General features: G+C 42.7%; 3 protein-coding genes across 3 annotated transcripts; all 3 read left to right on the top strand.

The window, feature by feature from the left end:
- The first annotated feature begins 4,838 nt into the window (after window positions 1-4,838).
- Window positions 4,839-7,524, top strand: LOC120037497 (H-2 class II histocompatibility antigen, A-U alpha chain-like). Its single transcript, XM_038983524.1, has 4 exons — window positions 4,839-4,960; window positions 5,703-5,948; window positions 6,440-6,721; window positions 6,978-7,524. The coding sequence occupies exons 1-4, from the start codon at window positions 4,882-4,884 to the stop codon at window positions 7,097-7,099; spliced, it is 729 nt and encodes a 242-aa protein (XP_038839452.1). The 5' UTR covers window positions 4,839-4,881; the 3' UTR covers window positions 7,100-7,524.
- Window positions 7,525-9,037: 1,513 nt separating this feature from the next.
- Window positions 9,038-9,923, top strand: LOC120037499 (H-2 class II histocompatibility antigen, E-S beta chain-like). Its single transcript, XM_038983526.1, has 2 exons — window positions 9,038-9,350; window positions 9,868-9,923. Exons 1-2 carry the CDS (start codon window positions 9,038-9,040, stop codon window positions 9,921-9,923), a joined length of 369 nt encoding a protein of 122 aa, XP_038839454.1.
- A 1,474-nt stretch (window positions 9,924-11,397) lies between these two features.
- On the top strand, window positions 11,398-18,544 carry LOC120037498 (H-2 class II histocompatibility antigen, E-S beta chain-like). Its single transcript, XM_038983525.1, has 6 exons — window positions 11,398-11,522; window positions 12,116-12,385; window positions 14,807-15,088; window positions 16,643-16,756; window positions 16,972-16,992; window positions 17,098-18,544. The coding sequence occupies exons 1-5, from the start codon at window positions 11,459-11,461 to the stop codon at window positions 16,980-16,982; spliced, it is 741 nt and encodes a 246-aa protein (XP_038839453.1). The 5' UTR covers window positions 11,398-11,458; the 3' UTR covers window positions 16,983-16,992; window positions 17,098-18,544.
- The last annotated feature ends 5,569 nt before the right edge of the window (window positions 18,545-24,113 follow it).

The raw sequence follows: 24,113 nt of genomic DNA, 5'->3' as shown, positions 1-24,113 counted from the left end.
AGACCTTTATCATGATTCCAGGTGTAAAGACCTTTATCATGATGTCCTTTATCATGATGTCCAGGTGTAAAGACCTTTATCATGATGTCCAGGTGTAAAGACCTTTATCATGATGTCCTTTATCATGATGTCCAGGTGTAAAGACCTTTATCATGGTGTCCAGGTGTAAAGACCTTTATCATGATGTCCAGGTGTAAAGACCTTTATCATGATGTCCTTTATCATGATGTCCAGGTGTAAAGACCTTTATCATGATGTCCAGGTGTAAAGACCTTTATCATGATGTCCTTTATCATGATGTCCAGGTGTAAAGACCTTTATCATGATGTCCAGGTGTAAAGACCTTTATCATGATGTCCAGGTGTAAAGACCTTTATCATGATGTCCTTTATCATGATGTCCAGGTGTAAAGACCTTTATCATGGTGTCCAGGTGTAAAGACCTTTATCATGATGTCCAGGTGTAAAGACCTTTATCATGATGTCCAGGTGTAAAGACCTTTATCATGATGTCCAGGTGTAAAGACCTTTATCATGATGTCCAGGTGTAAAGACCTTTATCATGATGTCCAGGTGTAAAGACCTTTATCATGATGTCCTTTATCATGATGTCCAGGTGTAAAGACCTTTATCATGATGTCCTTTATCATGATGTCCATGTGTAAAGACCTTTATCATGATGTGCTGTATCATGATGTCCATGTGTAAAGACCTTTATGCAGTTACTTCTACTTGTACTACCAGTACTCAGAGAAGCTTTCAGTAGTCTTTTTTACTAGGACTACAAGCTTCTTCCTATCCTTCTCTTTTCCAAACATGTATCTGTCAAAGCTAAGCTTTCCCTTAGTAACATCTGAAAAAGCACTAATACTACTGATAAAGAGTAGAACAGCAAATATATTGGTATATTGGTAAGAATGGTTTCAGAGCATTGGGAACTCTTTTCCAGACTGGTTTGTCTAAGCAGGTTATTTCCCTCTGTTGTCAGAGCTGTGAACTGGAGCACTCACAGGTATTCACTGTAAATATGGTCCCAAACTCTGCTCTGTAAAGATGGTCCCAAACTCTGCTCTGTAAAGATGGTCCCAAACTCTGCTCTGTAAAGATGGTCCCAAGCTCTGCCCTGTAAAGATGGTCCCAAACTCTGCTCTGTAAAGATTGTCCCATGCTCTGCTCTGTAAAGATGGTCGAAACTCTGCTCTGTAAAGATGGTCCCATGCTCTGCTCTGTAAAGATTGTCCCATGCTCTGCTCTGTAAAGATGGTCCCAAACTCTGCACTGTAAAGATGGTCCCACGCTCTGCTCTGTAAAGATGGTCCCACGCTCTGCTCTGTAAAGATGGTCCCAAACTCTGCACTGTAAAGATGGTCCCACGCTCTGCTCTGTAAAGATGGTCCCACGCTCTGCTCTGTAAAGATGGTCCCAAACTCTGCTCTGTAAAGATGGTCCCATGCTCTGCTCTGTAAAGATTGTCCCACGCTCTGCTCTGTAAAGATGGTCCCACACTCTGCCCTGTAAAGATGGTCCCAAACTCTGCTCTGTTAAGATGGTCCCAAACTCTGCCCTGTAAAGATGGTCCCAAACTCTGCCCTGTAAAGATTGTCCCAAACTCTGCCCTGTAAAGATGGTCCCAAACTCGGCCCTGTAAAGATGGTCCCACGCTCTGCTCTGTAAAGATGGTCCCACGCTCTGCTCTGTAAAGATGGTCCCAAACTCTGCTCTGTAAAGATGGTCCCACGCTCTGCTCTGTAAAGATGGTCCCACACTCTGCCCTGTAAAGATGGTCCCAAACTCTGCCCTGTAAAGATGGTCCCAAACTCTGCTCTGTAAAGATGGTCCCAAACTCTGCTCTGTAAAGATGGTCCCAAACTCTGCTCTGTAAAGATGGTCCCAAACTCTGCCCTGTAAAGATGGTCCCAAACTCTGCCCTGTAAAGATGGTCCCAAACTCTGCTCTGTAAAGATGGTCCCAAACTCTGCCCTGTAAAGATGGTCTCAAACTCTGCCCTGTAAAGATGGTCCCAAACTCTGCCCTGTAAAGATGGTCCCAAACTCTGCTCTGTAAAGATGGTCCCAAACTCTGCTCTGTAAAGATGGTCCCAAGCTCTGCTCTGTAAAGATGGTCCCAAGCTCTGCTCGGTAAACATGGTCCAAAACTCTGCCCTGTAAAGATGGTCACAAACTCTGCCCTGTAAAGATGGTCCCAAACTCTGCTCTGTAAAGATGGTCCCAAACTCTGCCCTGTAAAGATGGTCCCAAACTCTGCTCTGTAAAGATGGTCCCAAACTCTGCTCTGTAATGATGGTCCCAAACTCTGCTCTGTAATGATGGTCCCAAGCTCTGCTCTGTAAAGATGGTCCCAAACTCTGCTCGGTAATGATGGTCCCAAACTCTGCTCTGTAATGATGGTCCCAAGCTCTGCTCTGTAAAGATGGTCCCAAACTCTGCTCTGTAATGATGGTCCCAAGCTCTGCTCTGTAAAGATGGTCCCAAACTCGGCTCTGTAAAGATGGTCCCAAACTCTGCTCCGAAAAGATGGTCCCAAACTCTGCTCTTTGGGGGCCTTTAACAGTGTGGAAGTGTGGATAGTTGGTAAATTCAAAGGACTCCTGGGAAGCTTATTCCTATGACCAGGATATAATTTATTTACAATAGTCAGGTGTATTCAGGATGCTTTGAACGTTGAACGAACATTCAAAACTTGACGACTTGGTTTGAAGTACTAAATGTACAAACAAGATACTTGAGTCATTTCAATATATCCTTTTCTCATGTTTATGACTTACAACTCTGTCCAGGACAGTTTGAAACAAGTTTCACCATCAAAACTGTGAAGAAGCAAATGAATAGAAGAAGTATGGAGAGTAACAGTAATGTTCTTCCTGACACAAGCACACTAATTACCCTATTAGTGAGAATTGTTCCACTAACTTACATTAGCATCTTTTTCCAGAAAGTGATTAGCTCAATTGATAGCACATTAGATTACTTCTGAAAGGATGAGAATTGGATGTTCATGATGGATTAGAAATGCCTTATGTGTGTCTATAAATTCCTGTCTGTCGTGTAAACTAATTAATATGGTGGTTGGCAACCCAACACAGTGGCCTGGTGGTTAGAATGTCCACCCTGAGATTAGAAGGTTGGGAGTTTGAAACCTGGCTGAGTCACACCAAAGACTGTAAAAACAGGACCAGATGTGTCTGTGCCTGACACTCAGCAATGATGACATTATGCTAATTACATTTAGACTCTAGGTATAATCATGATCTATTTTTTCCCTTCAAATTGTTAAGCTAACAAGGGATACGCTTTTTGCCCTTTTTTCTGACAAGGGGTACGGCGTACCCCGACATACCCCCTCAATTTGAACACAGTGTCCTGCACCTGTTAAATCTGATGATGAACATACACTAGATGTATTTACAGTGTCAATACCTGTCATGATATCTGCTCACCTTAATACCATATTCACCCACTGAGCTAAAGACTATGCATTATCTCTGGAAGATAACACAAGTCATCAGTCTCAACCAGGGTTTGATACCAGGACAGTTAAATTAATGATTTGACCCAGATCACAGAGTTGATTAACAGCTGCAGCGGTTGTTATGGGAGATGAGGAGGTCCATCAGGGGGAGATTGTGATCGTCCTGCCTCAGCCTCAGTGTTCACTGTCTGCTGTGTTTCATTCACTCACCCTGTTCAATAGGATTACACCTCTCCCTGGCAACAGGTGATACATTGAGAAAAACTCTCATTTTCATTTTCCTATTGGCTGAACTGAAACAGAAGAGTGATGGGACTTTCCAAACCACGGCCTTTACAAAGGGGAAGAGTAAACAACCACGTATCTGGTCTGAAGCCAGGATGAGGGTTGGAATGAGGAAGTGACCGCTGAGTAGAAACACTAGTGGTGTTAGAGCAGGGGATGCACAGCTCCAGTCCTGTAGAAAACTAGCAGAACTGTTGAAGCCTGGGTTTTGCAGCCCTGCTGTAAAATAGAGCCTATTTTATTCAAGACATTGACCAAAGGGCATCACACTTTGAGTTGTAACACTCACTTCCTATAGCAGGTTCTGGCCTGTAAATACCAGGGGAGCAACTTTCACTGGGGACGGGGCACATTCCGAAATTGTCCCCCCCCAGTTTTATGATTGGAATGTGATACAAAACGAGGCAACAGTGTGCTCTAAGACCATGTGGACGCCTCCGAGAGGCCGGGTAGACTGTTTGGAGTGTTTATCTGACTGGATAAAATATATATATGTATATGCCCCCCCACACACTTCTAAAACCAAAGTTGCACCCCTGGTAAATCCTGACGAGTTCATCAACAATACATTTCTCATCCAGGTTAATGGGTGCCAGAGAGAGCACTGTTGGCAAACTGATAATGTGAAACAAACTATCTGGGGTTTCCTGGTCATCATTACCCTTGGCATGCTTTGGGGGTTTAGGTTTGATGACTATATGAAGCTTCATGAAAATACAAAATATGAATGTGACCCTGAGTATAGAGTTGATGAACAGCTGCACGGGTTGTTATGGGAGATGAGGAGGTCAAAGGGGGTGAAATGTCATAGAGAAATGTGGTTCAGTGAACTACAGTTATCTACATGTCATTTATTTGATTTACAATCAATCTAAAACATTATACAGTATATATCTGTGTGTACTTAATCTGGGTAGGTTCTCAAAGCCTAAACAGAAATGTGGGTGACGGTGTCTACCTAGTTACAGCTGAGTAAGGATGAACAAGTGACCTGATTGGTCATATTGTTCAGGAAGCTGCTGCACTTAGAGAAAAAGTTGAATCCCTCCAGTGAAGGTTCACACCAGTCAGAAGGTAACTAACTGCCTGTACTGTATAGTCCTCCTGCATGTCTCTCTGTTGTCTGAACATGAAGCTCTCTGTGATTGTCCTCATCCTCTGCTGTCAGGTCTATGCAGAAGACAAACGTAAGTAAATAGTATTCAGTTGATGAGGGAAATATTATATAACCAAAACCTTACTTTCAAGAGCTTCTAATGTTTAAAATGGATAATATTGACCACTGTGACTGAAATTAACACATTAGTGAAGCTCCTTGGTTAGGGTCTATTGATGCAACAGCTTGTTACAGGATAGGGTTAGACCAGGGACAGGGGATGGTGTTTGGGTTACAGAGGTTAGGGTTAGTTAGTGGATAGTTAACTGTGTCTTGATAGTTAGTTGAACATGTTTAACCACCTGTAGGGGTCTATACAAATACAGTATTACCACATGATTTTGTCACTAATTCAAACATTGAAGGGTTAAAAGGATGTGTGTTCATGTTGGTAAAGCAGGGTAGTAATATGTAGTAATATGTAGTAATATGTAGTAATATGTAGTAATATGTAGTAATATGTAGTAATGTGTAGTAATATGTAGTAATATGTAGTAATATGTAGTAATATGTAGTAATATGTAGTAATATGTAGTAATATGTAGTAATATGTAGTAATATGTAGTAATATGTAGTAATATGTAGTAATATGTAGTAATATGTAGTAATATGTAGTAATATGTAGTAATATGTAGTAATATGTAGTAATATGTAGTAATATGTAGTAATATGTAGTAATATGTTATTAAATAATGTGCTTGTGGCTGAACATCACAACGATGAGCTTCCAGATGTAATGTTCTAACAGGGTTTCATTTGGGTTCTTTTCTCAGTTCTGCATATTGATTTATATATTAGTGGATGCAGTGATTCAGATGGAGTGGATATGTATGGACTGGATGGTGAAGAGATGTGGTACGCAGACTTCAACAAAGGGGAGGGAGTGGTGGCTTTGCCTCCGTTTGTAGATCCATTGAGCTTCCCTGGATTTTATGAACAGGCTGTAGGTCAACAGGGGATATGCAAAGGAAACCTGGACGTAGCTATAAAAGCTTACGAGAACCCACCAGAGGCAATAGGTGAGAGAGAGAAGTAATCTAGAGTGAATGAATCAATAGGATTCAAGTAGTAATATAGTCACCTCACTATAACCTCTATAACTACAACCTCTTATATGTATCATTTATTTCAATTTAACTAGGCAAGTCAGTTAAGAACAAATTATTATTTACAATGACGGCCTCCCGGGGAACGGTGGGTTAACTACCTTGTTCAGGGGCAGAATGACAGATTTGTACCTTGTCAGCTCGGGGATTTGCTCTAGCAACCTTTCAGTTACTAGTCCAACTCTCTAATCAGTAAGCTACCTGCCGCACCATATGTGTTATGGAGCTCCTCATATGATCAGTGTTACAGCCTTTTAGTATTACTACAACAAGCCTGATCAATGCTCCACTACACGTATAGACTAACATCATGTGAGCTAATGGCAGATGTGACATTGTTTTAGCCCAATACTATGACAACACAACAAGGAAGAATGAATGTGATGCTAAATGTGTTCCCACAGCCCCTCCTCACAGCAGCATCTACCCCAGGGATGATGTGGAGCTGGGGGTGGGGAACACTCTCATCTGCCACGTCAGTGGGTTCCACCCTGCACCGGTCAGAGTCAGGTGGACCAGGAACAATCAGAATGTGACCGAGGGAGTGCGTACCAGCACCCCCTACCCCAACACTGATTTCACCCTCAACCAGTTCTCCAGTCTGACCTTCACCCCAGAGGAGGGAGACATCTATGGCTGTACTGTGGAGCACAAGGGCCTTACTGAGCCCCTGACACGGATCTGGGGTGAGATTCCATGCAATTACATTACAATTAGCCTGCATTACTTTTTACTTCTTCTGAATATTTTAGTGTCACAAATCCGTTGTTTCAGCCATTTACTCTGCAATTGATAAAATTAGCAACATTTCATCACTTGATGTTATTCCTCTGTGTGTGTGTATGTGTGTGTGTGTGTGTGCGTGCGTGCGTGCGTGTGTGTGTGTGTGTGTGTGTGTGTGTGTGTGTGTGTGTGTGTGTGTGTGTGTGTGTCCGTCCACAGAACCTGAGGTGAGCCAGCCCAGTGTGGGTCCTGCGGTGTTCTGTGGAGTGGGCCTGACTCTGGGGCTGCTGGGAGTGGCTACCGGAACATTCTTCCTCATCAAAGGGAACCAGTGTAACTGAGACTACAGCTGTCAGAGCGTCACAGTCAAATCTGTATAAATATAGAGTAGAGAGAGTAGAGTAGTACTTTATTGATCCCAACTTGGGAAATAGTTTTAGAACTCAGCATCATCAATAAATTGCAATGACAAGACCTGTATCAATGACAAACATGTAAAGACACAATACGACACAGAAGAAGACACCAGCACCTTACTAGCCATAAAAGATAGAGACCCGTTTATGGAGAGGGGAGATGTATGTACATGGAATATTAAACTTGTCCCTGCTGCTCAGAAGATTGACTGGGGCGAGGGATTAGCACCGCCAAATTGATGTACTGGTATAAGGGTTTACCTCTGGTTTGAGTTCTAGTTGGTGTTTGTGTTTCATTTTTCCCTTTTTAACATTACATGTTTATTAAAGCTTATTATCCCTGAAACCCCCCTGGTCTGTGTCTTCTGGTTCCTGGTCTGTGTCTTCTGGTTCCACTGTGACACCCCCCCCCCCCCCCCCCCCCACCACCTGCCTATGGTGTGCCACAGCACATTCCATTGGGTGTTTGTTTACAGACAAACGGACTTCCCTGATAGTTTTAATATACTATAAACTCCGTAACGTACAACTAATGACTAAAACAATAACAGTGTACTTTGTTTTCTACCTACCGTCATGTCAGCTATGTAGTGACATTACAGTATGACTAGTCAGCTATGTAGCGACATTACTGTATGACTAGTCAGCTATGTAGTGACATTACAGTATGACTAGTCAGCTATGTATTGATATTACAGTATGACTAGTCAGCTATGTAGCAACATTACAGTATGACTAGTCAGCTATGTAGTGACATTACAGTATGACTAGTCAGCTATGTAGTGACATTACAGTATGACTAGTCAGCTATGTAGTGACATTACAGTATGACTAGTCAGCTATGTAGCGACATTACAGTATGACTAGTCAGCTATGTAGCGACATTACAGTATGACTAGTCAGCTATGTATCAACATTACAGTATGACTAGTCAGCTATGTAGTGACATTACAGTATGACTAGTCAGCTATGTAGTGACATTACCCAGCTATGTAGTGACATTACAGTATGACTAGTCAGCTATGTAGTGGCATTACAGTATGACTAGTCAGCTATGTAGCGACATTACAGTATGACTAGTCAGCTATGTAGCGACATTACAGTATGACTAGTCAGCTATGTAGCGACATTACAGTATGACTAGTCAGCTATGTAGCGACATTACAGTATGACTAGTCAGCTATGTAGTGACATTACAGTATGACTAGTCAGCTATGTAGTGACATTACAGTATGACTAGTCAGCTATGTAGTGACATTACAGTATGACATTACAGTATGACTAGTCAGCTATGTAGCGACATTACAGTATGACTAGTCAGCTATGTATCAACATTACAGTATGACTAGTCAGCTATGTAGTGACATTACAGTATGACTAGTCAGCTATGTAGCGACATTACAGTATGACTAGTCAGCTATGTATCAACATTACAGTATGACTAGTCAGCTATGTAGTGACATTACAGTATGACTAGTCAGCTATGTAGCGACATTACAGTATGACTAGTCAGCTATGTAGTGACATTACAGTATGACATTACAGTATGACTAGTCAGCTATGTAGTGACATTACAGTATGACTAGTCAGCTATGTAGTGACATTACAGTATGACTAGTCAGCTATGTAGTGACATTACAGTATGACTAGTCAGCTATGTAGTGACATTACAGTATGACTTTACAGTATGACTAGTCAGCTATGTAGTGACATTACAGTATGAATAGTCAGCTATGTAGTGACATTACAGTATGACTAGTCAGCTATCTCTCTATCGAAGTGTAATTTATAAAGTACAGCGATGGTTCAATGATATCAGAACTATGGACTATATGTTATTCATCCTATCATTTATAGTGAACTATGGTGACAAGTGTTTTGTTCCCTCCATTAGTTGAGCCCCATGTCAGACTGAGCTCAGTGACTCCCCCTAGTGGCAGACACCCTGCCATGCTGATGTGCAGCGCCTATGACTTCTACCCCAAACCAATCAGAGTGACCTGGCTGAGGGACGGACATGAGGTGAAGTCTGATGTGACCTCCACTGAGGAGCTGGCTAACGGGGACTGGTACTACCAGATCCACTCCCACCTGGAGTACACACCCAAGTCTGGAGAGAAGATATCCTGTATGGTGGAGCACATCAGTCTCACTGAGCCCATGATGTATCACTGGGGTAAGAGTGGTAGTGGGGTAAGGGGATATGAGTTGGGTAAGATTGATAGTGTGGGATAATGGGGTGTGAGTGGAGTAATGGTGTTAGTGTGGGGTAATGGGATATAAGTTGGGTAAAGGGGTGTGAGTGGGGGATAATGGGGTGTGAGTGGGGGATAATGGGGTGTGAGTGGGGTAAAGGGGTGTGAGTGGGGGATAATGGGGTGTGAGTGGGGGATAATGGGGTGTGAGTGGGGTAAAGGGGTGTGAGTGGGGTAAAGGGGGTAAAGGGGTGTGAGTGGGGTAAAGGGGGTAAAGGGGTGTGAGTGGGGTAAAGGGGTGTGAGTGGGGTAAAGGTGTGAGTGGGGTAATGGCATGAGAAAGGTAGTGTGAGAGTGGGGTAAGGGTGTGAGAGTGGGGTAAGGGTGTGAGTGGGGTAAGGGTGCTACACAGAGTATGCTGTTTGTGATGTGTATTTAATAGAAATACTGCTATTGAATCACAGTAATATTGATGAAATGATCCTTTCTCTCTGACAGACCCGTCCCTGCCTGAGGCTGAGAGGAATAAGATCGCGATCGGGGTTCCACTGTGACACCCCCCCCCCCCCCCCCCCCCCACCACCTGCCTATGGTGTGCCACAGCACATTCCATTGGGTGTTTGTTTACAGACAAACGGACTTCCCTGATAGTTTTAATATACTATAAACTCCGTAACGTACAACTAATGACTAAAACAATAACAGGGTTCTAAACCAGCCAAGCACTGCATAGTTCCACAAGGGGACAACTTGAGAAAGACAGAAAAACTACTGACAATAGTAGCCTTTGTTTTTGCATGATGTCTTTATGGTAGTCATGTAGGGAGGACTAATCAATGTTTGGACTGACCTGTGTAAGATATGTTTTACTCATTAAGATGTACTTTGTTTTCTACCTACCGTCATGTCCAACCTACTACAATTTAACATTTGAGTCATTTTGCAGATGCTCTTATCCAGAGCAGTGGGTGCATACATTTTCATAGTACACTTTTCCATACTATTAATGTAAATGTTTTATACTAAAACTAAGGAGTGTGTGATTTAATTAGGTTAGACGTTAATTCATATAGGCTACACAGCTACCAAATATACATTGTTGATTGAGGCTGCCTGGAGTGCCAGATGGGAGGAATTAGCACTTTTGGGACTATTTTGATTTTCTATTACACCAGGGAAGCTCAATGAGGCTCGACTAAATTAAGGAAAGAAAACAAATACTATTTGAACCCAGGTCTGTGTCACGTTCCTGACCTTATTTCCTTTATTTTGTCTTTGTTTAGTATGGTCAGGACGTGAGCTGGGTGGGCATTCTATGTTATGTGTTTCTATGTTTAGGTTCATTGTTAATTAGCCTGATATGGTTCTCAATCAGGGGCAGGTGTTTTACGTTTCCTCTGATTGAGAACCATATTATTAAGGTAGGCTGTTCACACCGTTTGTTTGTGGGTGATTGTCTTCCGTGTCAGTGTTTGTACCACACGGGACTGTTTCGTTTGTGCGTTCTTCGTTATATGTAAGTTCTCATGTTCAGGTCGGTCTACGTCGTTTGTTATTTTGTCATTTATCACGTGTGTTTCGCGTTCGTCTTGTTTCAATAAAATCTCATTATGTATTCCACAAAAGCTGCGTTTTGGTCCGATCCCTGCTCCTCCTCAGACGAGGAGGAGAACAATCGTTACAGTCTGCTACAAACAGACACAGATAGTGGTCTACAAGTGTGCCCGCCTGTGAAAGTGCCCCTGAAAAAAATATGTATTTTGAATTCTTATATATTGAATAGTATTTCTAATTTTATTTTACATAACACGTATAAATACATATTTTGTTAAGTTTCTTCATTTTATTTGTTTTCATTTTTGTCACCAGATTTGGATCCCCTATCATAGTGATATTGAAAGGTTTCATACAATTAATACAATTTAGTGAATGGTGAAAATAATCATTATATTTAAGGTCGTCTTGTAGGGTCTGCCTGGTAACACGTGACGCTGTGTGTCTGCAGCAGAGGACTGGCCCATTTCCTCAACAGTTAATTCATTTCCCACTGAGCTGCTGTCTTTAGTTCACTATCACTCAGCAGAGGAACATGTCGATGCCACTTGCCTTCTACATTTGCCTGACTCTGTTTTTGTCCATATTCTCTGGAACAGGTAAGTTGTGGACACATTTTTGTTGATCATGCTTGAAATCATGTCTGAGTTATTAGAATCATGGACAGTGACATTTAGATTACACAGGGGGGTATTTTATATAGCAAAGACTTAGTAAATCAGGACATTTGCATAAGCATATTTCAAGTAATTCTGCAATATTCTTCTCTACTCTGACGGTGTATAGTACGTGATGGTAGAATGGTACTTGCATTAAGAGTAAACCAGACACAAGTTAAATCATGCATGGAAGCCTAGTACATATCAACAAAGCATCAATCACACACTTGACATCTTTTAAAATCCTAAAGCTTCTATTTATTGAAGGTTGTTTTGTAGAAACGTATTTCAGCATATAGACACACTATATTGTATAATATTATATAGTGCAATACAACATGGCTGGATAAAGATCTACCATATTTTATGTATTTGAGATTGTGACATGATTCCTTTAAAAAATATAAAATAAACAAGTTTATAAAATTGGCAGAATACTACATTCAACATCATAGTAATTATAACTATATGGAATATTGATTGTGTGTTTTAATCTGACAAAACAATGACCTGTATTTATGTTCTCCTTTCAGATGGATATTTTGATCAGAGGGTGACACAGTGCCGATACTCCTCAAAGGACCTGCATGGTATAGAGTTTATAGACTCTTATGTTTTCAATCAGGTTGAAGACATCAGATTCAACAGCACTGTGGGGAAGTATGTTGGATACACTGAGCATGGTGTGAAGAATGCAGAAGCATGGAACAAAGGTTCTGAGCTGGCTCAAGAGCTAGGGGAGCTGGAGCGTTACTGCAAGCCTAACGCTGCTATCTACTACAGCAACGTACTGGATAAGACAGGTGAGCAGGGCTCCGTAGCAACACTTACAGGCCTCTGACTGATCAAGTCAAGACCATGACTTTATTTTATTATGGATAAATGTTATATAGAGATCTGTCTGATGAAGATAATGGTGGAGATTCAGGGATTAATAAAGATATCTAGACTAAAGGTAAAAACCTAATTAAAACAGGATTGTTATCTAACTTGGATGAATAACATGTTTTTTCTTTCATAGTTTTATAGCTGCAACTATATTTAAACACTGAGTTAAATCTGAAACAAAGTCAGCTATGTATCAACATTACAGTATGACTAGTCAGCTATGTATCAACATTACAGTATGACTAGTCAGCTATGTATCAACATTACAGTATGACTAGTCAGCTATGTATCAACATTACAGTATGACTAGTCAGCTATGTATCAACATTACAGTATGACTAGTCAGCTATGTAGTGACATTACAGTATGACTAGTCAGCTATGTAGTGACATTACAGTATGACTAGTCAGCTATGTAGCGACATTACAGTATGACTAGTCAGCTATGTATCAACATTACAGTATGACTTTACAGTATGACTAGTCAGCTATGTATCAACATTACAGTATGACTAGTCAGCTATGTATCAACATTACAGTGTGACATTACAGTATGACTAGTCAGCTATGTATCAACATTACAGTATGACTAGTCAGCTATGTAGTGACATTACAGTATGACTAGTCAGCTATGTAGCGACATTACAGTATGACTAGTCAGCTATGTAGTGACATTACAGTATGACTAGTCAGCTATGTAGTGACATTACAGTATGACTAGTCAGCTATGTATCAACATTACAGTATGACTAGTCAGCTATGTATCAACATTACAGTATGACTAGTCAGCTATGTATCAACATTACAGTGTGACATTACAGTATGACTAGTCAGCTATGTATCAACATTACAGTATGACTAGTCAGCTATGTAGTGACATTACAGTATGACTAGTCAGCTATGTAGTGACATTACAGTATGACTAGTCAGCTATGTAGTGACATTACAGTATGACTAGTCAGCTATGTATCAACATTACAGTATGACTAGTCAGCTATGTAGTGACATTACAGTATGACTAGTCAGCTATGTAGTGACATTACAGTATGACTAGTCAGCTATGTAGCGACATTACAGTATGACTAGTCAGCTATGTATCAACATTACAGTATGACATTACAGTATGACTAGTCAGCTATGTATCAACATTACAGTATGACTAGTCAGCTATGTATCAACATTACAGTATGACATTACAGTATGACTAGTCAGCTATGTATCAACATTACAGTATGACTAGTCAGCTATGTAGTGACATTACAGTATGACTAGTCAGCTATGTAGCGACATTACAGTATGACTAGTCAGCTATGTAGTGACATTACAGTATGACTAGTCAGCTATGTAGTGACATTACAGTATGACTAGTCAGCTATGTATCAACATTACAGTATGACTAGTCAGCTATGTATCAACATTACAGTATGACTAGTCAGCTATGTATCAACATTACAGTATGACATTACAGTATGACTAGTCAGCTATGTATCAACATTACAGTATGACTAGTCAGCTATGTAGTGACATTACAGTATGACTAGTCAGCTATGTAGCGACATTACAGTATGACTAGTCAGCTATGTAGTGACATTACAGTATGACTAGTCAGCTATGTAGTGACATTACAGTATGACTAGTCAGCTATGTAGTGACATTACAGTATGACTAGTCAGCTATGTAGTGACATTACAGTATGACTAGTCAGCTATGTAGTGACATTACAGTATGACTAGTCAGCTATGTAGTGACATTACAGTATGACTAGTCAGCTATATAGTGACATTACAGTATGACTAGTCAGCTATTTAGTGACATTACAGTATGACTAGTCAGCTATGTATCGACCTTACAGTATGACTAGTCAGCTACGTAGTGACATTACAGTATAACTAGTCAGCTATGTAGTGACATTACCCAGCTATGTAGTGACATTACAGTATGACTAGTCAGCTATGTAGTGGCATTACAGTATGACTAGTCAGCTATGTAGCGACATTACAGTATGACTAGTCAGCTATGTAGCGACATTACAGTATAACTAGTCAGCTATGTAGCGACATTACAGTATGACTAGTCAGCTATGTAGCGACATTACAGTATGACTAGTCAGCTATGTAGTGACATTACAGTATGACTAGTCAGCTATGTAGTGACATTACAGTATGAATAGTCAGCTATGTAGTGACATTACAGTATGACTAGTCAGCTATCTCTCTATCGAAGTGTAATTTATAAAGTACAGCGATGGTTCAATGATATCAGAACTATGGACTATATGTTATTCATCCCATCATACATAGTGAACTATGCTGACAAGTGTTTTGTTTCCTCCATTAGTTGAGCCCCATGTCAGACTGAGCTCAGTGACTCCCCCTAGTGGCAGACACCCTGCCATGCTGATGTGCAGCGCCTATGACTTCTACCCCAAACCAATCAGAGTGACCTGGCTGAGGGACGGACATGAGGTGAAGTCTGATGTGACCTCCACTGAGGAGCTGGCTAACGGGGACTGGTACTACCAGATCCACTCCCACCTGGAGTACACACCCAAGTCTGGAGAGAAGATCTCCTGTATGGTGGAGCACATCAGCCTGACTGAGCCCATGATGTATCACTGGGGTAAGAGTGGTAGTGGGGTAAGGGGATATGAGTTGGGTAAGATTGATAGTGTGGGATAATGGGGTGTGAGTGGAGTAATGGTGTTAGTGTGGGGTAATGGGATATAAGTTGGGTAAAGGGGTGTGAGTGGGGGATAATGGGGTGTGAGTGGGGGATAATGGGGTGTGAGTGGGGTAAAGGGGTGTGAGTGGGGGATAATGGGGTGTGAGTGGGGGATAATGGGGTGTGAGTGGGGGATAATGGGGTGTGAGTGGGGTAAAGGGGTGTGAGTGGGGGATAATGGGGTGTGAGTGTGGGATAATGGGGTGTGAGTGTGGGATAATGGGGTGTGAGTGGAGTAATGGTGTTAGTGTGGGGTAATGGGATATAAGTTGGGTAAAGGGGTGTGAGTGGGGGATAATGGGGTGTGAGTGGGGGATAATGGGGTGTGAGTGGGGTAAAGGGGTGTGAGTGGGGGATAATGGGGTGTGAGTGGGGGATAATGGGGTGTGAGTGGGGTAAAGGGGTGTGAGTGGGGTAAAGGGGTGTGAGTGGGGGATAATGGGGTGTGAGTGGGGGATAATGGGGTGTGAGTGGGGGATAATGGGGTGTGAGTGGGGGATAATGGGGTGTGAGTGGGGTAAAGGGGTGTGAGTGGGGGATAATGGGGTCTGAGTGGGGTAAAGGGGTGTGAGTGTGGGATAATGGGGTGTGAGTGGGGTAAAGGGGTGTGAGTGTGGGATAATGGGGTGTGAGTGGGGTAAAGGGGTGTGAGTGGGGGATAATGGGGTGTGAGTGGGGGATAATGGGGTGTGAGTGGGGGATAATGGGGTGTGAGTGGGGTAAAGGGGTGTGAGTGGGGTAAAGGGGGTAAAGGGGTGTGAGTGGGGTAAAGGGGTGTGAGTGGGGTAAAGGGGTGTGAGTGGGGTAAAGGGGTGTGAGTGGGGGATAAAGGGGTGTGAGTGGGGGATAAAGGGGTGTGAGTGGGGTAAAGGGGTGTGAGTGGGTTAAAGGGGTGTGAGTGGGGGATAATGGGGTGTGAGTGGGGGATAATGGGGTGTGAGTGGGGGATAATGGGGTGTGAGTGGGGGATAATGGGGTGTGAGTGGGGTAAAGGGGTGTGAGTGGGGGATAATGGGGTGTGAGTGGGGGATAATGGGGTGTGAGTGGGGTAAAGGGGTGTGAGTGGGGGATAATGGGGTGTGAGTGGGGTAAAGGGGTGTGAGTGGGGGATAATGGGGTGTGAGTGGGGGATAATGGGGTGTGAGTGGGGTAAAGGGGTGTGAGTGGGGGATAATGGGGTGTGAGTGGGGGATAATGGGGTGTGAGAGTGGGATAATGGTGTGAGGGGGTAACGGTGTGTGAGTGGGGTAATGGTGTGAGAGTGGGGTAATGGTGTGAGAGTGGGGTAATGGTGTGAGAGTGGGGTAATGGTGTGTGAGTGGGGTAATGGTGTGAGAGTAGGTTCATGGAGTGTTAGGTAATGGTGGTATACAGAGTATGCTGTTTGTGTTGTGTATTTAATAGTGTTATGGAATCACAGTAATATTGTTGAAATGATCCTCTCCCTGACAGACCCGTCCCTGCCTGAGGCTGAGAGGAATAAGATCGCGATCGGGGCGTCTGGTCTGGTGCTGGGAACCGTCTTGGCATTAGCAGGACTGATCTACTACAAGAAGAAGTCTTCTGGTGAGGTCATCAGAGAAAACATAGATATATACACTCTAGAGAGGACATAGGGCTTTCTGATAGGACAGTAGTGTCATACAGCACATGGAAGGAATGATGAAAACTTGATGTAATAGAGAATAAAACAACTTATGGGATTGTGTTCATCAACATGTGAATGTTTTAATGATTCATATTCTCTCTCTCTCTATTTCTCTGTCTCTCTTCTATAACAGGGGTGCTCTAGTAGCAATAAGGTGAGACTCTATTCTGATGAAAGACCAGTTACAATGGCTCATGTTAAAGATGTCATTATAGTCATTTGGTGTCTCACTATTAATACCTGTTTACTATATTTTCAGGCTTGAAGGCACATGTCTGTATCTGCTGCAGAAATGGATCCTAATGAGATGTTCTTGTTATGAATCAGTGTTCCTGAAAGGACATTTCTGCTGGAGTGTTTAACTGAACATGAATCTATACTTTCCTAATGAATATTGTTGGTAACATATTATCCTTACACCTTTCATTATTAATCCATTAACAACTTTAGGCTTGATAGTAATAAGACAGTTAGCGTTATGAGAATCAGTTGTTTATTAACCTAGTAGATGTGGTAGAGCTGCTTTAACTGACCTGCTATAACACATGTTATTATGAGTGGGCAGCTTATACACCAGTCCACTGTACTGGGGGTTCTTTACCCAGCTGTACTGTTATGTCTTTTTCACTAACAAATAACACACTTGTTCTTAAAGCAAAGAAGGAATATGTTCAGTAAATGGTTAAAATATTGTGTGTGGTAACACTGACGTTTTAAGAGGAAGTAAAACGCTGGTTAATGAGAATAGGTTCAGTCTGTTTTCATTTCTTCATGTTTTAGACTTTAAATGTCCCCCTGTACTGACATCACCCCCCTGTACTGACATCCCACCCCTGTACTGACATCACCCCCCTGTACTGACATCACCCCCCTGTACTGACATCACACCCCTGTACTGACATCACCCCCCTGTACTGACATCACACCCCTCTACTGACATCACTCCCCTGTACTGACATCACCCCCCTGAACTGACATCACACCCCTGTACTGACATCACACCCCTGTACTGACATCACCCCCCTGTACTGACATCACCCCCCTGTACTGACATCACACCCCTGTACTGACATCACTCCCCTTGTACTGGCATCACCCCCCTGTACTGACATCACACCCCTGTACTGACATCACCCCCCTGTACTGACATCACCCCCCTGTACTGACATCACACCCCTGTACTGACATCACTCCCCTGTACTGACATCACCCCCCTGTACTGACATCACCCCCCTGTACTGACATCACCCCCCTGTACTGACATCACTCCCCTGTACTGACATCACCCCCCTGTACTGACATCACTCCCCTGTACTGACATCACTCCCCTGTACTGACATCACTCCCCTGTACTGACATCACTCCCCTGTACTGACATCACTCCCCTGTACTGACATCACTCCCCTGTACTGACATCACTCCCCTGTACTGACATCACTCCCCTGTACTGACATCACCCCCCTGTACTGACATCACCCCCCTGTACTGACATCACTCCCCTGTACTGACATCACCCCCCTGGAAGGAACCTCCTTCATGTCTCATTGATAATGTTTTATATGATTGATTTCAGCGCCCTTCATTTGCATGTTTCTCATTTTCTGCTCAGTCATGGTTGTGGTGTCTTGTCTTCTATATAACTGGGACATATTTTAGACATTCCTTTGATTTGGTACAAGCTTTTCAATAAACCATTAAACATGTCATGATGCGGTCTGTTTACTAGGGTTGGGTTTGATGTTTTCTTGGTATCTGAGGTAAAATGACGGTGACCTTGAACAAGTTGTGTATCTGTCACTTCCCTGTGGTTGGTGTGAGGTTCCTGTCCTGAATCCTACATCGATCCCTATCTCCTCCTACCTAGGAACCCCTGTAAATCTGACAGGATCAAGGTTTAAACAATGTGGTCATTACTTCAGCTGCCTTCTGATAGGGTATCACATACGACCAGGGACCAGGGTGATGTCATGAACACAGTACAAAGGCTATGCTGTAGACATGCTATCAGGCATTATGTATTACATTTATCAGTTGCATTTCCCATAAACTTATGCTCTTCACGACTAGACTACATTTACATAATATGCTAATCTAGTTATTGTTGACATTTTAACGTCTGACTTGCTTTTGAACACAAGTTATTGGCATGTACAGTATATTGCATGTCAACTGTACACATACTGTGCATACCTCTGTATATTGTGTTTCTGTTTGAGGAACCGGACATGTTATTGTCTAGACAAGACCAGTCCTAGAGAACGCTGTCAGGGCTGAATGGGTTTAACCTGCTCTGTCCAACACAGGGTCAGAGCCACCAGTCCTGAGTCTGCAGAGAGACTGACCACAATTTAATGTGGTGACCCACCTAAAGACTTTCAAATGTTTGTTTCTAGGCACGTATGGCAAGTCTTGAGCTACAGGCTAGTGAGAATGTCCTGGAAACCCTGGGTTACAGCTCTCCGTATCTTTACATATTACACAGAGAGAGGTATGAGGGCCACAGTACCCAGAAACTGCTATGTACATGCTGCTTTACTAAATCCATTCTGATCATTTTAATACTACATACTGTATACACTCTGTATGGCTATGTAGTAGTGTAGTAGTGTATGATCTCATACTCAGTACTCTCCATGGTATACCCTAATACATTCAGCTGTTGTTCTGTCTCCTGTAAACTATGAGACTTGCTGCCGTGCTGTACCTCTAGGACTACTGAAGCTGTGTTTGTGTACCAGACTAGGTATGTTGGTTTACAGGTCTCAGACAAGTTGTTTACTCGTCTTTTTAAAGGCATAATTCAGTTAACTACCTCTGCTATATTTGTCTGCACACCTGTACAGGTCAGGCACTATCTGTAAGGACATTTTAGTGAACTAATCATTCTACATTGGTATGCAATGTAGGACGCCTCTACTTGACCCTGAAAAGGAAACGTTCCTTGACAACAAGTGATGCGTTCATACAGGATCTCCTTCTGCCATTGGCTGAACAGTGGGTCATTTAAACTGAAATGACTTCACTGCAGCAGTGCATTGATTCTACATTTGTATGTTTTAACAATTTAAACATCACTTTAGTTGTAAGTCAAGGTTCATTATGTAAATCAGTTTATTAACCTTTAGGAAACAGAAAACGGAAGCTGAATCTGGGATGAATTCAGCATGTAGTAGGATTTGAAATAATTCCAATATAAAATCCCAATATAACCCCAGATTTTTTACCCGAATACTAACATGGTGACAACATGTGGACCTTATACATGGACAAACATGTTCAGTCGTGGCCAAAAGTTTTGAGAATGACACAAATATTAATTTTCACAAAGTCTGCTGCCTCAGTTTGTATGATGGCAATTTGCATATACAGTAATCCCTCGTTTATCGCGGGGGTTACGTTCCGAAAATGACCCGCGATAAGTGAAATCCGCGAAATAGAAAACTTTTTTTTTTTTTACAATTAGCAACTATTACATGTATACAAATACAGTGACTCACGTGTAGGCCGTTTCACTGCTCTTCAGACTGGGCCGCTGCATCCTGACTGCGCTCTGCAGTGTTCTCTTCTTCTGAAGCCCGCGGTGCAGGTGTGTTTGTTCGGGAGAAGAACATAGTGATAGGCAGCTGTTGTCGCTCTTTTTTCTTCTTTGCAAAAAGATCCTTGTACACCGACATGCCACCATCGATTACGTTGGAGAACTGTAATGAACGGCTCATCAAAGGGTCCCATTCCTCAGCTACTCGCTTAAGTTCAGTGGCCATTCGCACCATGGTTGCTAAGCGACCAAGCGTTAGTCCTTCCTCCTCATCTCTCGTGTCCTCTTCTCCCTCTTCTCTTTCATCGTCGCTTTGTGGCTTTGTCATTTCTGCCAGCTCTGCATCGGTCAGCGGCTGTGCGTCTCCATCAATCAGGGCGTTTATGTCATCCGGACTCATGTCATTAAAGCCGTCTCCTCCAATCTGTTTAGCCAGATTCACAGCTGTTTCTACGGTAGAGTGGTGGACCTCGTCAAGCGAGCCTCCGGTTGCGTTTTGCACTGCCTCTGGCCATAGTTTTTTCCAGCAGGCCTTCAGAGTTTCCGTTTTCATTTCCTGAATGGCCCTCTGAATGTTTTGGAGACACGATGCGATGGTGTATCCACGCCAGTAGTCCTTCAGTGAGAAATCTTGATCCAGGGTTATGTTTTTTTTCCTGCAGTCATTAATCCACAGAGCTAATGCCGTCTCCATCCGTACCATGGTCTTGTTGCGGACAGTTACAACCCTTTTTGCATTCGTATTAAAATTGACTGCTGCTGTCGTCCTTATGTTTTTTTCCTCCTTCTTTATGTAACGAACGGAAGATTCATTGATTCCGTAATGGCGAGCAACGGCTGCATAGCTTTTACCTTCCCTTAGCATGTCCAGAAGTTTAACTTTATCTGAGATAGGTAGCATCTTCCGCCGTTTGGGCCCATCCGCAGGTGCTTTTGTCGGTCCAGGCCGTTTCGTTGACATTATGGGTTTAGGAGATGTTCGAAATTACAAGATAATTTGGCCAACTTAATGTAAATTTGCCAAGCTGTTTTATGTACGTACACATAACTGCACGAGACGACAAAATGATAGCACAATTCGTAGCATGTTTTGATACAAGAAGCGGGAGTGAGTTTTTAGCGAATCAGAATGCAGAGCACAATGCACCAAAAAAAAAAAAAAAATGCATTATGAAAATCCGCGAAATAGCGAATCCGCGATAAGTGAACCGCGAAGTGGCGAGGGATCACTGTACTCCAGAATGTTATGAAGAGTGATCAGATGAATTGCAATTTATTGCAAAGTCCCTCTTTGCCATGCAAATGAACTGAATCCCCCCAAAACATTTCCACTGCATTTCACCCCTGCCACAAAAGGACCAGCTGACATCATGTCAGTGATTCTCTTGTTAACACAGGTGTGAGTGTTGACGAGGACAAGGCTGGAGATCACTCTGTCGTGCTGATTGAGTTCGAATAACAGACTGGAAGCTTCAAAAGGAGGGTGGTGCTTGGAATCATTGTTCTTCCTCTGTCAACCATGGTTACCTGCAAGGAAACACGTGCCGTCATCATTGCGTTGCACACAATTGGCTTGTGCATCATTGCTGCCAGTGAGATTGCACCTAAAACAACCATTTATCGGATCATCAAGAACTTCAAGGAGAGCGGTTCAATTGTTGTGAAGAAGGCTTCAGGGCGCCCAAGAAAGTCCAGCAAGCGCCAGGAATGTCAGCAGGCAGGTGTGAGTGCATCTGCACGCACAGTGAGGCGAAGACTTTTGGAGGATGGCCTGGTGTCAAGAAGGGCAGCAAAGTGTGTCATGCCAACAGTAAAGCATCCTGAGACCATTCATGTGTGGGGTTGCTTCTCAGCCAAGGGAGTGGGCTCACTCACAATTTTGCCTAAGAACACAGCCATGAATAAAGAATGGTCCAACACTTCCTCCGAGAGCAACTTCTCCCAACCATCCAGGAACAGTTGGGTGACGAACAATGCCTTTTCCAGCATGATGGAGCACCTTGCCATAAGGCAAAAGTGATAACTAAGTGGCTCGGGGAACAGAAAAAAATCAATATTTTGGGTCCATGGCCAGGAAACTCCCCAGACCTTAATCCCATTGAGAACTTGTGGTCAATCCTCAAGAGGCGGGTGGACAAACAAAAACCCACAAATTCTGACATACTCCAAGCATTGATTATGCAAGAATGGGCTGCCATCAGTCAGGATGTGGCCCAGAAGTTAATTGACAGCATGCCAGGGCAGATTGCAGAGGTCTTGAAAAAGAAGGGTCAACACTGCAAATATTGACTCTTTGCATCAACTTCATGTAATTGTCAATAAAAGCCTTTGACACTTAAGAAATGCTTGTAATTATACTTCAGTATTCCATAGTAACATCTGACAAAAATATCTAAAGACACTGAAGCAGCAAACTTTGTGGAAATTAATATTTGTGTCATTCTGAAAACTTTTGGCCACGACTGTAGTTGTAATGGACCTTTATGTCCATCAGGGATAGACTGGTCCACCTACCTCAGCTTCAGTTCACTGTAGTCTGCCAGGTTTCATCCACTTACCCTTTTCAATAGGGTTACACATCTCCCTAGCAACAGGTGAGAAACTGCCAATTTGATTTTCCTATTGGCTAATATGTAACAACTGAGCTGAAACAGAAGAGTGATGGGACTTTCCAAACCACGGCCTTTGAATAGGGGAAGTGTAAACAACCAGGTCTCTAGTCTGAACCCAGGATGAGGGTTGGAATGAAGAAGTGACCGCTGAGCAGAGTTATGCAGAGAAACAAGATAACCTAACCCTGGGATAGAGTTTTTTCAGAAGACAGGCGGGTTTCCCTCTAACTTTTTACCTGGGCTTTGCTCCTTTCATATTTATTTTGATCCTGATGAACTCATCAGGCATTGCCGGTGACAAGCATACCCATAACACAATGCGGCTCTGTAGCTCAGCTGGGAGTACATAACACTTAAAGTGCCATGATAGTGGGTTCTATTTCTGGAACCAGCCATATGTAAAATGTATGCACGTATGAAGTCGTTCTGTCTGCAAAATGGCATATATTACAATACTTGAAATTACAGAGGGTTTCACGTTGTGTTGGATTTGACCCAAACCTGTAGTTTTAATATAGGCCAAAACGTTAATGGGATATTTTGGCACTGAGGCCCTTTATTTACTTCCCCAGAGTCAAACAAACATTATTATGTCTCTGTGTCCAGTATGAAGGAAGTTAGAGGTAGTTAGCATTAGCTAATTAGCGTTAGCATACTAGCAGATACCCATAGTCTCAGTCCTGACTTAAATCTGAAAATCAGAGACTCGGTTTGAATATTGCTGTCCATCAATGATTCCCAACCAAATTTACTGAGCTTGAGGAAACTTGACAAAAACAATGGATATATGTTGCCCTCATATTTTGTATGAATTGATTTGACTTATATAGCTCTTTCCTAGACACCCAAAGCATGTTTTTGCTCTGACTGTCAACTGTGGGACCTTTTGGGCTCCTGAGTGGCGCAGTGGTCAAGGCACAGCATCTCAGTGTTAGAGGTGTCACTACAGACCCTGGTTCGATTCCAGGCTGTATCACAACTGGCTGTGATTGGGAGTCCCATAGGGGGTGCACAATTGGCCCAGCGTCGTCCGAGTTTGGGTTTGGCCGGCTGGCTGTCATTGTAAATAAGAATTTGTTCTTAACTGACTTGCCTACTGTAGTTAAATAAAGGTTAAATAAAATGTAA

This window comes from Salvelinus namaycush, unplaced genomic scaffold (genome assembly GCF_016432855.1).
Source record: "Salvelinus namaycush isolate Seneca unplaced genomic scaffold, SaNama_1.0 Scaffold1725, whole genome shotgun sequence".
NCBI classification, from domain to species: Eukaryota; Metazoa; Chordata; class Actinopteri; order Salmoniformes; family Salmonidae; genus Salvelinus; species Salvelinus namaycush.
The sequence above is the reverse complement of the archived record's forward strand: the minus strand, read 5'-3'. Positions and strand labels throughout refer to the sequence as shown.